General features: G+C 41.1%; 1 protein-coding gene across 1 annotated transcript in view; it reads right to left on the bottom strand.

Moving 5' to 3' along the window:
• The window catches only part of kdm4aa (lysine (K)-specific demethylase 4A-a), a 74,645-nt gene that overhangs the window by 40,065 nt on the left and 19,995 nt on the right, over positions 1–14,585 (bottom strand). The window contains exons 5-9 of the mRNA XM_084307968.1: positions 7,829–8,022; positions 7,072–7,121; positions 5,459–5,562; positions 5,221–5,358; positions 623–861 (exon numbers count right to left, since the gene is read on the bottom strand). Coding sequence (XP_084164094.1) covers positions 623–861; positions 5,221–5,358; positions 5,459–5,562; positions 7,072–7,121; positions 7,829–8,022 — 725 coding nt within the window. The remainder of the gene's footprint in view (positions 1–622; positions 862–5,220; positions 5,359–5,458; positions 5,563–7,071; positions 7,122–7,828; positions 8,023–14,585) is intronic.

Here is a 14,585-nt window from a genome sequence, read left to right as displayed (position 1 = left end):
TCTATCTAGAAATATCTACAGCAAGAATTTTAGGTGTCAGTGAAGCCAAAATTGCAATCTGGTTAGACGTGGTGGAGAGAATAAAAGCTAGCATATGAATTGTAGTGCCTGGTTAGGAACGAATGATAATGGATGGATTATCCAAGTGAGGGTCCGGGGGGGGTGGGCGAGCGAGAGCATATGTATGTAGGGTATTAGATAGCAAGTATTAGGTGTATATCTCGTATACTACATTTATTTAAATGGTGATTTCATTGGATGTTTACTGTTAATGCTTGTATGTCTAATTTTACGTTATGTTTAAAAAATAATTAAAAAAAAAATAAAAAAAAAAAGACAAATAGAGCTGGCAGAAGATAGTTTAGGATGGGTACAATGCCCGGTGGAGAATGGGTTAAGAATTTGTAAAGGATAGGCAAAAATAAGCATGTGCTTCAGCCTATTCCTTTTTTTGGGTCGTTGATTTTGGATTTTGTGTGTGAGCTTGCCTTGAATATGTACATTTGTGATTTTCTATTTTATTTAATTTTATATTTACAAGCCCACACAGGTGTGTTTGATTTGTCTGTAAACAAGACCGTAAAATAAACTTCATTCATTCATTCATTCAATAATTACGGACATTTCCTCATCGTTGGGGCTCTTGCCTCCGGCGTCATCAACCACAGCCTCGCCAGCTTCCTGTCTTACGGACTCTGGCTTCTCCGCTTTCAGGAATTCTGCAGCCTCCAGTGGAAGAAGCTTGGCGTGGTCGATGGGCGCGTTGTCCTTCCCAGCCTTCCAGAGCTTGTAGCGATCAGGCTGGAACTTCCTCACAAACACATCCATAGATATCTTCACCATGTCCTGGCGGCAGGAGCACTGGGAGAGGCAAGGAGAGAGAGAGCCCATTGAGCAGAGTTCAAACCATTTCTCCTCAACCGAGACAATCTTTCCCTTGGAACTGAGATCATACAACATTATGGGAAATGGGCTTACCGTCTTCTCCAGAGTCAGACAAGAAGATAATGACCAGTGCGTTCAGTAGAAATCTATCCGGAAGCAAGCTAGCCTAGCTTAGCACACATTAATGGAAGCGGATATGGACCACTAAACTAGCTTAAAACCCCGGGAGAGGTGTTGTTGGCCAACAGCTAGGTTAGTTGGTCCGTATCCACTTTGTGTTAAGCTAGACTAGCTTGCAGCCGGATAGCTTTCTACTGAACGCACAGAGAGGAAATTGGTGCCCATCTTCTCGTCTGACTCTGGAGAAGACGGTAAGCCCATTTCCCATAATGTTGGCAAGTTCCAAATTAAGATTACCAGTAGCTAACAGCCAAATGCTGCTAGTACATTTTAGGTAGTTAAAACCCCAGGGTTTTTAATGCAAGTATGAAAACCCTGTTCACTTTCTCCATATCTTTCTGACAGAACTGGGCAGGGAGCGCAGAAAGTTACAAATACTAAAGAAAATCTAAACTAAACAAAAACAGTGTACTAAAGTACAACTGTACTAAAGCTAACTGTGCTAATGCTAACTGTACTAAAGCTAACTGTGCTAAAGCTAAGTGTACTACTAAAGCTAACTGTTCTAATGCTAACTGTACTAAAGCTAAGTGTACAAAAGCTAACTGTTCTAATGCTAACTGTACTAAAGCTAACTGTGCTAAAGCTAACTGTAGCCCAGCAAAATCATTTGAAGACAATAGACGCATGTAGAAACAGACACTATGAGGAGACGGAGCACTGCAGGAGTTCTGAATGAAATCCCTATCAATAAAGATGGTGGCAACAACAAAAATACTTGCGAAACAAACACATTCAGAGAACATTTCTATATACATTTTTCTATCACAAAATTGTCCTTTTTGACCAAATTAACCATTCTATGTTGTTGCCAGTGATTTCAAATATGAAAGAAAAACAATATGAATGACAGATTCCTAGATACAGATGACTCCCCATTCATAGATATAGGGGTCAGATCTCGTTAATCCTCATTATCAAGATGGTGGGAGAGTGAACCCCACTCTTTAAACAGACTTGAGGGCCTTCATAGACGTGGACGTCAATCACCATGTTCAAATAAAAATGTTATACCTAGATTCCATCGGCCAGGACCAAACAAATCATAGAAATGGGAAAATCTGCAGCGATGCGGTTTGGGTCTGGCATTTTACGAGGTAAAAGTCAAATCTGCCGACCTGTCTTCATCATTCATCCTAAAAACCACAGCAACAGGAATGACTAAATAAAATCACTTGGCTGCTAAATCTAAAATCTATGAATGAATGAATGAATGAATGAAAACTTTATTAACAGATTGCAGAATGGGTACAGTGCAGTACAGCTCAATACATACAATTGTTAAGGGGATGCAGACCAGAGAAAGACTTTCGACTTGTTTACATCAGGGTCCCCCATTTTCAATTCATCGTAACATATATGACATACATGACATACAGATAGACAGTACTGCTACATCTATACATTTATGACATACCAGATTTGCAATTACAGTACTGTATTTGTGATACAAAAAGAGTCCAGAAAGAAAAGAGTATATACATTAGGCGTAGAAACTGTACATTGGATTGGGTAGGTGGGGGGGGGACTGTACATTGGAGGTGGTTGGGGGGGGGGGGGGTTGGGTAGGAGTGGGGGGGGGGGGGGGTTGGGTAGGAGTGGGGGGGGGGGGGGGGGTTGGGTAGGAGGGGTGGGTGGGGACTGTACATTGGAGGTGGTTGGGTGGGTGGGGGGGGGGGGGGGGGGGGGTAGGAGGGGTGGGTGGGTAGGAGGGGTGGGTGGGGGACACTGTACAACTGTACAGACAACACTGTACATTGGATTATTGACAAGACCATACTTGGTAATTTACTGTACATTGGAGGGGGTTGTGTTCGGACATTTACAGGGGCCAGTTTCGAGTTGCAGTCTCCCTTAGGTGTTTTTTGAGAGTGTTTTTGAAAGTGGGTAGTGATTCACATTCCTTTACAGCTTTGGGTAGGGCGTTCCACATTGATGTGGCATAATTGCGAAACGTGTTTAGTCCCTTGTTTGAGCCGAATCTGGGTTTAACATGATTTGTGGAGCTCCCTCTGGTGTTGTGATCGTGGTATTCACTGACCTTTGGGAAGTATTTAGTCATGTACATGGGTACCTTGGTCGTGTAGTGTATCTTGTAGACCAGGCCCATTGCAAGTTGCTGTACTCTGTCGTCTACTCTAAGCCATCCTAGGTTGTCAAAGTGGGCAGGGGTGAGGTGGGTTCTAGGAGTAAGGTCAAGCAGTAGTCTGACCAGTTTGTTTTGAGATGTTTGTAATTTTGTTTTTAGCGCCTTTGAGGTGCTTTGGTACCATGAGGTGCAAGCATAGTCGTAGTACCCTTGAATGAGTGCTCCTGCTAGAGTCTTCAGGGTATTCTTGTTTACCAGTGAGGAGATCCGGTACAAGAAACGAGTTCGTTGGTTGACTTTTTTTATTACATTGGATGCCATTTTGTCACAGGAAAGATTTGCCTCTAGGATGGAACCCAGGTAGGTAATATCTTCTTTCCTTGTGACAATATTGTCACCCACTGTAACTGAGAAGCCGTCGGTCTTGCTGAGTTTGTTATTTGAACCGAAGAGAATGGACTCTGTTTTGCCCATGTGTAATGATAGTTTGTTATCAGCGAGCCATATGCAGATTTTGCTTAGTTCTGAGCTGAGGGTTTTTTCAACCTGTAATTTGTTCTTGTCAGAGACCAGCAGGGCTGAGTCGTCCGCAAACAGGAACAAGTTGCAGTCACAAGCTGACGACATGTCATTTGCATAAATTAGGAACAGTAGCGGACCTAGTATGCTTCCTTGTGGAACACCACAGTTTACTGTGAGGGGGGGGGATAGGGTACCGTTTACCTCCACCATCTGCTCTCTCCCCTCCAGGTAGGATTGCATCCAGCTCACTGATAGACTATCAAAACCAATTGCTTTTAGCTTGTCAATCAGAATGGTGTGATTGACAGTGTCGAAGGCCTTTTGTAGGTCCAGCATGACCATGCCGCAGTATTTGCCCGCGTCCACCTCTTGTTTGATGTGGTCGTTTAAATAGAGAAGGCATGTGTCAGTGGAGTGGGATGTTCTGAAGCCAGATTGGAATTCGTAGATTAGATTTTTTTCCGCAAGGTATTTTTCGACCTGTTCGTATACAATTTTTTCCATGACTTTCGAGATGGAGGTAAGGATAGAAACAGGGCGGTAGTTGCCTGGGTCTAATTTACTGCCTTTTTTGTGCAGAGGGGTCACTCTCGCAATTTTGAAGTCCTTGGGGACGTGTCCCTGTTTTATAGAGAGGTTTATTATGTGTGTGATGACTGGGGTGATGGCGGCTGCTGAGTCTCTGAGGAATTTGGAGGGGATGTTGTCATGGCCAGTGGCCTTGTTGGGTTGGAGGGCGCTCAGTTTTTTGAGTACCTCATCTGTTGTTACCATTTCCAGTTTGAAGTCGTCTTTGTGGACCCCTAGGTTTTTGTAGTAAGCTACTATGTGTTCTACCCCATAATGCCCTGAGTGGGAGGGTAGTTTGTTTACCAGTGTTGTGGCTATGTTTGTGAAGAAACTATTTAAGTAATTGGCTACATCCAGCTTTTCTGTGATGAGCGTGTTGTCCGTCTTTATGTTTATGTTTGAGAATCTGGTTTTAAGTTTTTTACTGCAGCCTAGTTGGTTATTGAGTAATTTCCAAAGTTCACGCGGTTTGTTTTTGTTTTCCTCGGTTTTGTCATTGATGAATTTTTTCTTTGCTGTTTTGATCATGGAGTTTACATCATTTCTTAGTCTGTTTCTTTGCAGTTTGAGTTCAGTCACGTGGGCTTGGAGTTCACTGCTCGTGCTTATGTTAAGCTTTGACTGACTTTTACGAAACTCAGAGCATTTTTTGTCTCTGGTTTTCATAGCGGTCAGTATTTCAGCGTGCATCCACGGCTCAGCGCGATTTTTTACCCTGGTGGTTCTTAGGGGGGCCATGTTGTTTAGTATCGTTGAAAATTTGGTTTTGAAGCCAAGCCATGTTTCTTCAACCAGTGTACCATTGAGCTCATCTGACCAGTCCAGACCCTCCAGTTCAAGGTTAAAGGCCTCGCTAGAGTAGGTTTTTAGGTCTCCCTATTCTCTATAACTCACTATGTATGACCTGATCAACTAAAATGTTAGTTACATGTCCAGTGATGTCATTAATAGATGTATAATTATGATCACTCTACCAGTGTTGCTTGTTTTCCATAATCAATCCAGCGCTGTGTGGCAAAGTTGGTGGATTCGGCACAGTTGTAGCCATGGTTGAAACCAGCATGATAAGCAAATGGGAACGTCACAATGAATTGCCCCGCCTCTTGAGTGACCTGGGGAAAAACAAACATAACCAATACATGATTCAAAGATAAATAAAACCCACAGCATGAAACCAGACCATCAGCACAGCTGGTATGAATGAAAAGTCACCTTCTCGAAGGGGATGCCATACTTCTTCAGTATGGAGGGAGAGATTAACGTCATCTTGTGCCTCAGGAAGGCCTCGCAGCTCTGAGCGTTCCCTGGGAAGAAGCCTGGAAGGAGAAGAACATTCTCTTAGATCAACACAATAAAGCTAATGTACATTATTCAATTATAATGGCTTACGGTCGAGATGTACCGATAACCAATATTTACTAATATTACTGGGTCTGTATAAAAAAAAAAGTTATAAAAACTGTATTTTACTACACTACTCTCTACTATGCCTATTCTACTACACTAATATGTCTATATACTACTATGCACTCAAGTTTGACGCTGTTTGACAAACACGATCACTTTCACGCCAGAGTTATACCCTTCCTGCTGACTTGTTGTAGAGAACTTGTAAGTCGCTTTGGATAAAAGTGTCAGCTAAATGATTAAATGTAAATGGAGTGATAAGACATGGAAAGACATGTGCTTTTGAGTGTAACAAAACCTGTGTGGTGAAAAAAAAAAACATGCGCAGCTGGACAGAGAAAGAAATCATCATCATCCGCTGTTTATATTTGCCACGGTTCTGCTCATCGGACCAAAGCCCATAAATAAAATTAGAAATCAAAGATACTGGCCAAAACCAACATGGAAAACTCTTAAGGCATACCCTTGCCAAGACGCTATAGTCAACAGATATACAGTATATATCTAGGACAGGTCTTAATACCTTTCATACCCTTGGCAAGACGTTATAGTCTGTCAACAGATATATATATCTAGGAAAGGTCTTAATACCTTTCATACCCTTGGCAAGACGTTATAGTCTGTCAACAGATATATATATCTAGGAAAGGTCTTAATACCTTTCATACCCTTAGCAAGACGCTATAGTGAACAGAGACATATATCTAGGAAAGGTCTTAATACATTTAGATTTCATACCCTTAGAAAGATGTTATAGTTAGGCGGTCAGGTGGCGTAGCAGAGATTGCGCTCGTCACCAATGCAAGAGGCTGCGATCTCGACTCCCGGAGTCAGCATTGCTTGGGGCTTGGGCTGATCGCTATACTAACCCGTTTGGCTGGGTTAGGGGGAGGGCAAGTCATGGGTGGGAATCTGGCGTTGTGGACAGCGACGCCTACAGGTCAGGTCTGGGCGCTTGCTCAGCGGAGGCAGGACTTGATGAAGGCAGCGTGACCTCCCACGCGTTACACTTCACCAATGAGAGTCCTCGCTGCCAGGTGAAAAAATAGTCACTGGCTGTCGCCGCGCGTGTCGGAGGAAGCGTGCGGATGACTTCAGGGTTCCCTTGTACCGACCAGTAGGAGAACATGCGCACAACAACCAGGTAGGGGAGGGGGGGAATTGGCACAACGACTAAATTGGGACGGAGAGAAAACAGAGAAAAACCGGAGAAAGAGAGGATATAAAAAATAAAATAAAAGACGTTATAGTCAACAGATACATATCTAGGAAAGGTCTTAATACATTTCGCACAATGACTAAATTGGGACGGGGAGAAAACAGAGAAAAACCGGAGAAAGAGAGGATATAAAAAATAAAATAAAAGACGTTATAGTCAACAGATACATATCTAGGAAAGGTCTTAATACATTTCATACCCTTGGCAAGACGCTCCAGTCTTTTCCCATGTTCTGGTGGAACAACATACCTGAAGAAGCGGAGAGACAGTGGCTGCATTAGAAGAAGAAAAAAGGACCGATAGACAGATCTAACACAAGAACCAGAACTAATTTGATGGAAAAGGGCTCCATCAGTGTGACTTTACTAAGACTTGGGCTCCATCAGTGTGACTTTACTAAGACTTAGGCTCCATCAGTGTGACTTTACTAAGACTTGGGCTCCATCAGTGTGACTTTACTAAGACTTGAGCTCTATCAGTGTGACTTTATCTATACTTGGGCTCTAACAGTGTGACTTTATCAATACTTGGGCTCTAACAGTGTGACTATATCAAGACTTGGGCTCTATCAGTGTGACTTTAACAAGACTTGAGCTCCATCAGTGTGACTTTTTTCAATACTTGGGCTCCATCAGTGTGACTTTACCAAGACTTGGGCTCCATCAGTGTGACTTAATCAATACTTGAGCTCTATCAGTGTGACTTTACTAAGACTTGGGCTCCATCAGTGTGACTTAATCAATACTTGAGCTCTATCAGTGTGACTTTACTAAGACTTGAGCTCTAATAGTGTGACTTTACCAAGACTTGAGCTCTAATAGTGTGACTTTACCAAGACTTGGGCTCTATCAGTGTGACTTTACCAAGACTTGAGCTCTAACAGTGTGACTATATCAAGACTTGGGCTCTAACAGTGTGACTTTACCAAGACGTGGGCTCTAACAGTGTGACTTTACCAAGACTTGGGCTCTCCAAAGTGAAGATAGTTGATGCTGTACAGATCCATGTCTTCTGTGTGCCAGGCGAAGGTACTCTTCCACATGCCAAAGTAGAGGTATGGTGTGTTCACGCCTTTGATCTTGATCCCACTCTCATTCTCCACAGTGTCCAGGATGGTGTTCAGATGTCCTATGTTCCACTCCGCCACATCCTGAGAAGACGAGTCATGTTTCAGGATGTGCTCAGGAAATAAAATAAATAATTTAATCATAACCAACTTTAAACATTTGGTCTAGATATTGATTTGTCCCTTTTTCAGACACAAAATATGTGTTGTTGGAAAGAAAAGAGATTCTATTTTCATGTTTCACGATTAGACTTGTGCTAATCCAGAGGTGTGGACTCGAGTCACATGACTTAGACTCGAGTCACGAATTTGATGACTTTGGACTTGACCAAATCAAAAAATACTTTGACTTCGACTTTGACTTTAATACCAATCAGTGGCGAATCCTTATGGAAGCCAACAGAAGCCATGCCTCCCTAATATTAAAATATGAATTAATGTCAAATATGAAATATGAAAAAATATATATATATATATATATTTTTTTTTAATATAGTTTACATTCTTTTTCATCTGTGCATCTGTGTTATAATTTTTTTTTTTTTTTTTTAATGTCTCCCTCTTCTCCTTCTCACTCCCTCTAACACACTGTCAGCCTCACTATGCTCACTGCAGCAGGATAGGAGGCAGATGGTAGGTCTCTTTCTCCAGGCTTCCAGCATTATAGAGTCCAAATCCGATCCTAGCCAATCAGATTCGAGCTGACTGCCACACCCTAAAAGTTTAAAACGGGGCTGAGAGGAAAATACTCAGCATATTTTCCGCTCTGCACTCTGAACATTGTATTAACCCGTAACTGTTCCCACGGGCCGAATATTGCCCCGATCCTCGCGAGATTAAATCCACAGGGACCTCTCGGCGTGCCGAAGCTTTTCCTAAATCACTTCCATCATCGAAAACGAGGGGAAAAGGTCGGCTCGCGACCCTGAAAATGTCGCGTGATTTTAAAAACGCTGTATTAAGTGAGCCTATTATGGGATCCACGCGAGCTTTCTATCGTGGAAACATCTGGGCGTCCCGCAACTTTTACTGATTCACATGTAGCCCCTAAAATGCTTAGAAAAGGAAAACAGAAAGCGTGGAATAAACTCGCCGAAACAGAAAAATGTCCCACGGGCGCGCCGTGATGAAAATATTCACGGCCATAGAGGAGACCGTGGGACACCTTTTTGCAACCGAATATGTGTCTCGAATTTGCTCCCACGCGGCGCGCAAAATCGCGCAAGGAATAATCGGACCAAAAATGAACCAATGCTCCAGCAGTATTAATGACCCTGATGTAAACAAGACAAACGTCTTTCTCTGGTCTGCATCCCCTTATACAATTGTGTGTATTGAGCCGTACTGTATTGTACCCATTCTGCAATCTGTTAAATAAATAAAAAGAAAGTTTGACTGGCCGCCGAGCCATACTGTAGTGTACATGGTGACTGATTGACTTAAAAAAAAAAAAAAAAAAAAAAAAAAAAAATTATTAATAAAAATATTTAATAATTTTTTTTTTTATAATTTTTTTTTGGCTTCCCCTGTTATTTTACCCACGCGACGCCACTGATACCAATGACTTGTGACTTCACTTGGACTTGAGCCTTTTGACTTGAGAAGACTTGATACCTTGGCTTCCCCCATGCCGAAAGATAAGTTATATTAAATACTGAATGGTTCGTTAGTTACTGCGTTATTTTTATGTAGATTGGTAGCGAGCTGCAGCGCAGTTATCCTCTCCGGTCTGAGACCAATAGGGTCCAGCTGCAGTGCCGGAGAATCCTCTCACTGGGCAATCCTGTGGCAGCCACGAACCTTCTTTCTATAGAAGCAGCTCGGATGTTCAATCAATCAATCAATCCAATAACACACGCTCGTCGCTCACTTAAAACAGTGCACCTCCCAGCTGCTATATAGAAAGTAGTAGGTTCGTGGCTGCCACAGGCTTGCCCCTTGAGGATTCTCCGGCGCTGCAGCTGGACCCTACTCGCGGAGACACGCTGTGCTGTGGGGTGTTGCAGCCTGTGATAACTCCTCTTGGGACTCGGGACGGGAGTCGCGCTGTTTCTATGTAAACTCTGCGCCCAACGCGTCCAATAAATGCATCTTTAACATGCTTTATATCCTCGCCATTACTATATGCCCGTCGCGGTTAAAAACATTAACTAACGTTAGCGTTAAGCTAGCTAACAACGCTTCAGTTCCTCTTTCACTCATCTCTCTTAAACTACGTCATCCCCCGCTAAGAGTCACGGGAGATGTAGTAAATACAAGTCCTTCCATGTAGGCTAGAACGCAGTGAATTATGACAGTAGTTCAAGTTTCTTTATTAGTTGTCATACAAAAATACAGAGTACTTTTATATAGAATGCTTACTGTAGCCACTACAGTAACATCATTAAGTCTGCTATAAGCTATTCTCCCTCTTGTGTGTGCAGATCTTTATGCAGTTTTAAAGCACCTTGGCTTTGTTCTGAATGCACTTGGTTGTAGTTATCCTACAGAGAAAAGAAAATGCACTTGACTTATTAATATTATTTAAGTTAAGTTTTGCCATAATCATGTCTTTTGTCATAATCAGGTAGCTGAACAAAAAAAATACATTATATATATATATTTCTATTAATAATTTTCGGCCTTTCGGCATTCGGTTTTCGGCCAACTGTTTCCTATTTTCGGTATCGGTTTCGGCCAAGAATTTCCCATTCGGTGCATCCCTAATTATTTCATTTATAGAAATTAGATTATGTTTTGCCAACAAGTTGATAATGAAACTTTTTGGTGAAACGCGTATTATGACTTGTTTAGGACTCGAAAACTTAAAGGTTAGGACTTGGGACTTGTCAGTCTTGACTTGGGACTCGACTTGGGACTTGCCTGTCTTGACTTGGGACTTGCAAAACAATGACTTGGTCCCACCTCTGCTAATCACCATACACTATTATCACCATACTAAAGTCACCATACACTATTATCACCATACTAAAGTCACCATACAGTATTATCACCATACTAAAGTCACCATACAGTATTATTATCACCATACTAAAGTCACCATACATACAGTAGTATCACCATACTAAAGTAAACATACAGTATTATCACCATACTAAAGTCACCATACAGTATTATCACCATACTAAAGTCACCAGTATTATCACCATACTAAAGTCACCATACATACAGTAGTATCACCATACTAAAGTCACCATTATACAGCATTATCACCATACTAAAGTCACCATATATACAGTATTATCACCATACTAAAGTCACCATACACTATTATCACCATACTAAAGTCACCCTACAGTATTATCACCATACTGAGAATGGGTACAATACAGTTTAAGTTTAAGTTTATTTGGATCCCCATTAGCCACAGCAGTGCTGGGGCTATTCTTCCTGGGGTCCATAACACATAAAATACAGTTACAGACTTATACACTCACAACATTTACATGTCATACAGACAATTAAAACAATAAAAACCCGAATCAAATTCATAATACAATATAACAATATATACGCCTTATGAATTCATAATACAATACAATAATACCTACTCATAATTCATTCATAATACAATACAGCATAATATACTATTTAGCTTTTACATACATTATCTATGTTCATATCAGCCAATTATACAATATTTTAATAATATATCCCTATCAGACACATGCCTTTTCATCCATATATACCTATCCCTTTATCAGACACATACATTTTCATTTACGTACACACAATCTATTAGGGAATGTCAATTTCTTTGGTTGAAAATGTCGTTTTACCACGATTTTGAAACGACATTTACTATTCTCCTGCTTAACATGTCTGGGAAGAGAGTTCCATTCCTGCATACCACGGAACATGACAGTTCGCTTCATTGCATTCGACCTCACTTTTGGAAGTGTAAAACCTCGTGCAGAAGCATGTCTGGTGGAATGGTTGTGTCTGTCAAGACTTATAGATAAATTGTTATATAAAATTGAGGGGATCTTTGTAACAAGAATATTCCTAGTGAATACAAGGAGTGAGCAGAGTAATTTATGTTTGACAAGTAACCATGTTAAACAACTGTGCATCGCTGCAACATTAGTTCTGTACTCACAGCGAAGCGCTATACGTGCTGCTTTGTTTTGTACCATTTGTAATTTTTTCAGTTTATTCGTCGTTACATTCGACCATACTGCAGGACAATAGTCAAGATTTGACAAAACCAGAGCTTGAATTACCTGTTTGATAGAATTTAGTGGTAACAAATGAGCACATCTTTTAACAACAGAAATCCCTCTTCCCATTTTCACTACTATATTGTTTATATGGTGTGACCATGACAATTTACTGTCTAATGTTACCCCTAGGAGTTTAGTCTCCTGGACTTGATTAATTACCACATCACTTATCAAAAGTTTCAAGACTGGGTTCGTTCTTAGAGTATGGTTTGAACCGAAAATGATGCTACTTGTCTTTGATATGTTTAGAACTAGTTTGTTATTCTTTATCCATTCCATCACTGATTGCAACTCTGCCTTTAGGACCGTATTTAATTCATTGGCTGTTGAGGCTGATGTGTAAATCGTTGAATCATCCGCATACATAGAAATATAGGACTTATTTAGGACAAGAGGCATGTCATTTGTAAATATGGTGTAGAGCAAAGGCCCAAGGCAACTTCCTTGGGGTACTCCACACCTTACCGTTTTAACTTCTGAGTAACTCCCATTAAAAAAAACTATTTGTTTCCGGTTTGCTAAATAAGTTTGCATCCAAGATAGTGCAGATGAGGAGAAACCGTAACATTCAAGTTTTTTAAGTAAGAATTTGTGATCTATGATGTCGAATGCTGCAGTAAAATCAAGCAAGACAGCTCAGCTCAATACACACGATGTCGAATGCTGCAGTAAAATCAAGCAAGACAGTATGGCTCAATACACACAATTGTTAAGGGGATGCAGACCAGAGAAAGACATTCGTCTTGTTTACATCAGGGTCCCCCATTTTCAATTCATCAGGCTTGACTGGGAGGACCCAGGTTGTGAACATAAATGGTGTCGCATCTTCATATAATGAAATAACATGTGGGGTGCCGCAAGGCAGCATCCTTGCTCCATTGCTCTTTTCACTATATGTTAATGACATGCTCTTTCAGAAAATTGCGTTGTCTATTTTATCTACTTGTATCTATCTTACCTTCTTAACTCTTTCTTTGTGATTTATTGTATTCTTCTTGGGACCATGTTGGAAACAAGTCGACAGACTTTCACATGTTATCCTTGTACCCCTTGTTTTTTATACTTTTGTATAAATTGTATGTACTAAATAAAAATCAAATCAAATCAATCATACTAAAGTCACCATACAGTATTATCACCTGTTACATCCCAATGTATATATTCCCCAGTGTGTGTCTCCATGTGTGTGTGTTCTCCATTTTGTTTGTTTCCTCCCTCCAGCCATTGTTCCCTTCACCATTGGTCAATTCTTCCATTATTGCAATACAGCACCGATTGGTGGATGGCTTCAGACTCCAACACTCAATCCACACCATCCAATCATGGATCACCCCACACCTGTTAAAACATGGCTTCTCACTTCAGTCTTTCTCTCTCTCTGGCATGAGGCTAGGCTTGTTGTGATTTTGGTAAACCTGTAACTTTGACAGCATTGCATTTCGTTTATTGGCCTTTGGTGCTTAGTAGTAATTTCCTTGTGTGTGTGTGGCCACAGAGAGAGCATTGTCAGCCATAGTTTGTTTTTGTATATATTCTGCTTTTGTTTCTGTATAATTAATGTGTTTTTCTCTCTTTCTCAGGAAGCACAGATGGGGTGAGCTGCCATTTCCTTTGGACATTGTTTTCTCCTGTTTTGGTTAGGTAAGAGTAGTTTAGGTAATGTAATCTCTTTTACCATAGATTAGATTGTGTTTATTTGGAGTATAGTGGTGTTTGTTTGTTGTTTTGGCCTGGGCTCACCCCTGAGCGGCCTGGGCTCACCCCTGAGCTACATGTGCTTCCTTTGCCTCTATTCAATAAATATCATTGTTGTTTACAAACCTGGTCCATCTTTTCTGTCAACCAACTGTTATGTTGTGCAAATATACCTGTACAGTGTATATGTACCTTATGTGACAAATAAAACAAAACTTGAACCTCACCAATAACACCTCACCACTAACACCAAGACCTCACCACTATGATCGCTACGCAAAGTGGGCGACATGTTGTTGGCACAATTTGGAAATGCACAAACACAAATACTGTTATGTTATGTTACAGCCCTTTACCCTTAGACTCACAGGGGTCGTAACATAAATGGGGGCTCTGCCTGGATCTTGTAACCCGTGTTCAATTGTTGGTTGATGGATTTGGTGAACTGTGTTTGTTTACACTTGTATAGTTATTAATTACTTTGTGTAAAAATGGCATTTGTGTAAAAAAAAATAATGGCAGTTAGTACTTTTGATCTGGGGAAATTCTTGAGCAATCCTTGTCAGATCACCGGAAAGCCAAACCAGGTAATTCCACCTGCTCCCCTCTGTCCTATACCAGCGGTCGGTGAACCATTTGAACATGTCATAGTTGACTGTGTTGGTCCGTTGCCAAGGACCAAAGCCGGCAATCAGTTTTTGTTGACAATAATGTGTACCGCCACCCGTT

This window comes from Notolepis coatsorum (assembly GCF_963971535.1).
Source record: "Notolepis coatsorum genome assembly, chromosome: 2".
NCBI classification, from domain to species: Eukaryota; Metazoa; Chordata; class Actinopteri; order Aulopiformes; family Paralepididae; genus Notolepis; species Notolepis coatsorum.
This window is presented reverse-complemented; position numbering and strand designations above follow the sequence as displayed.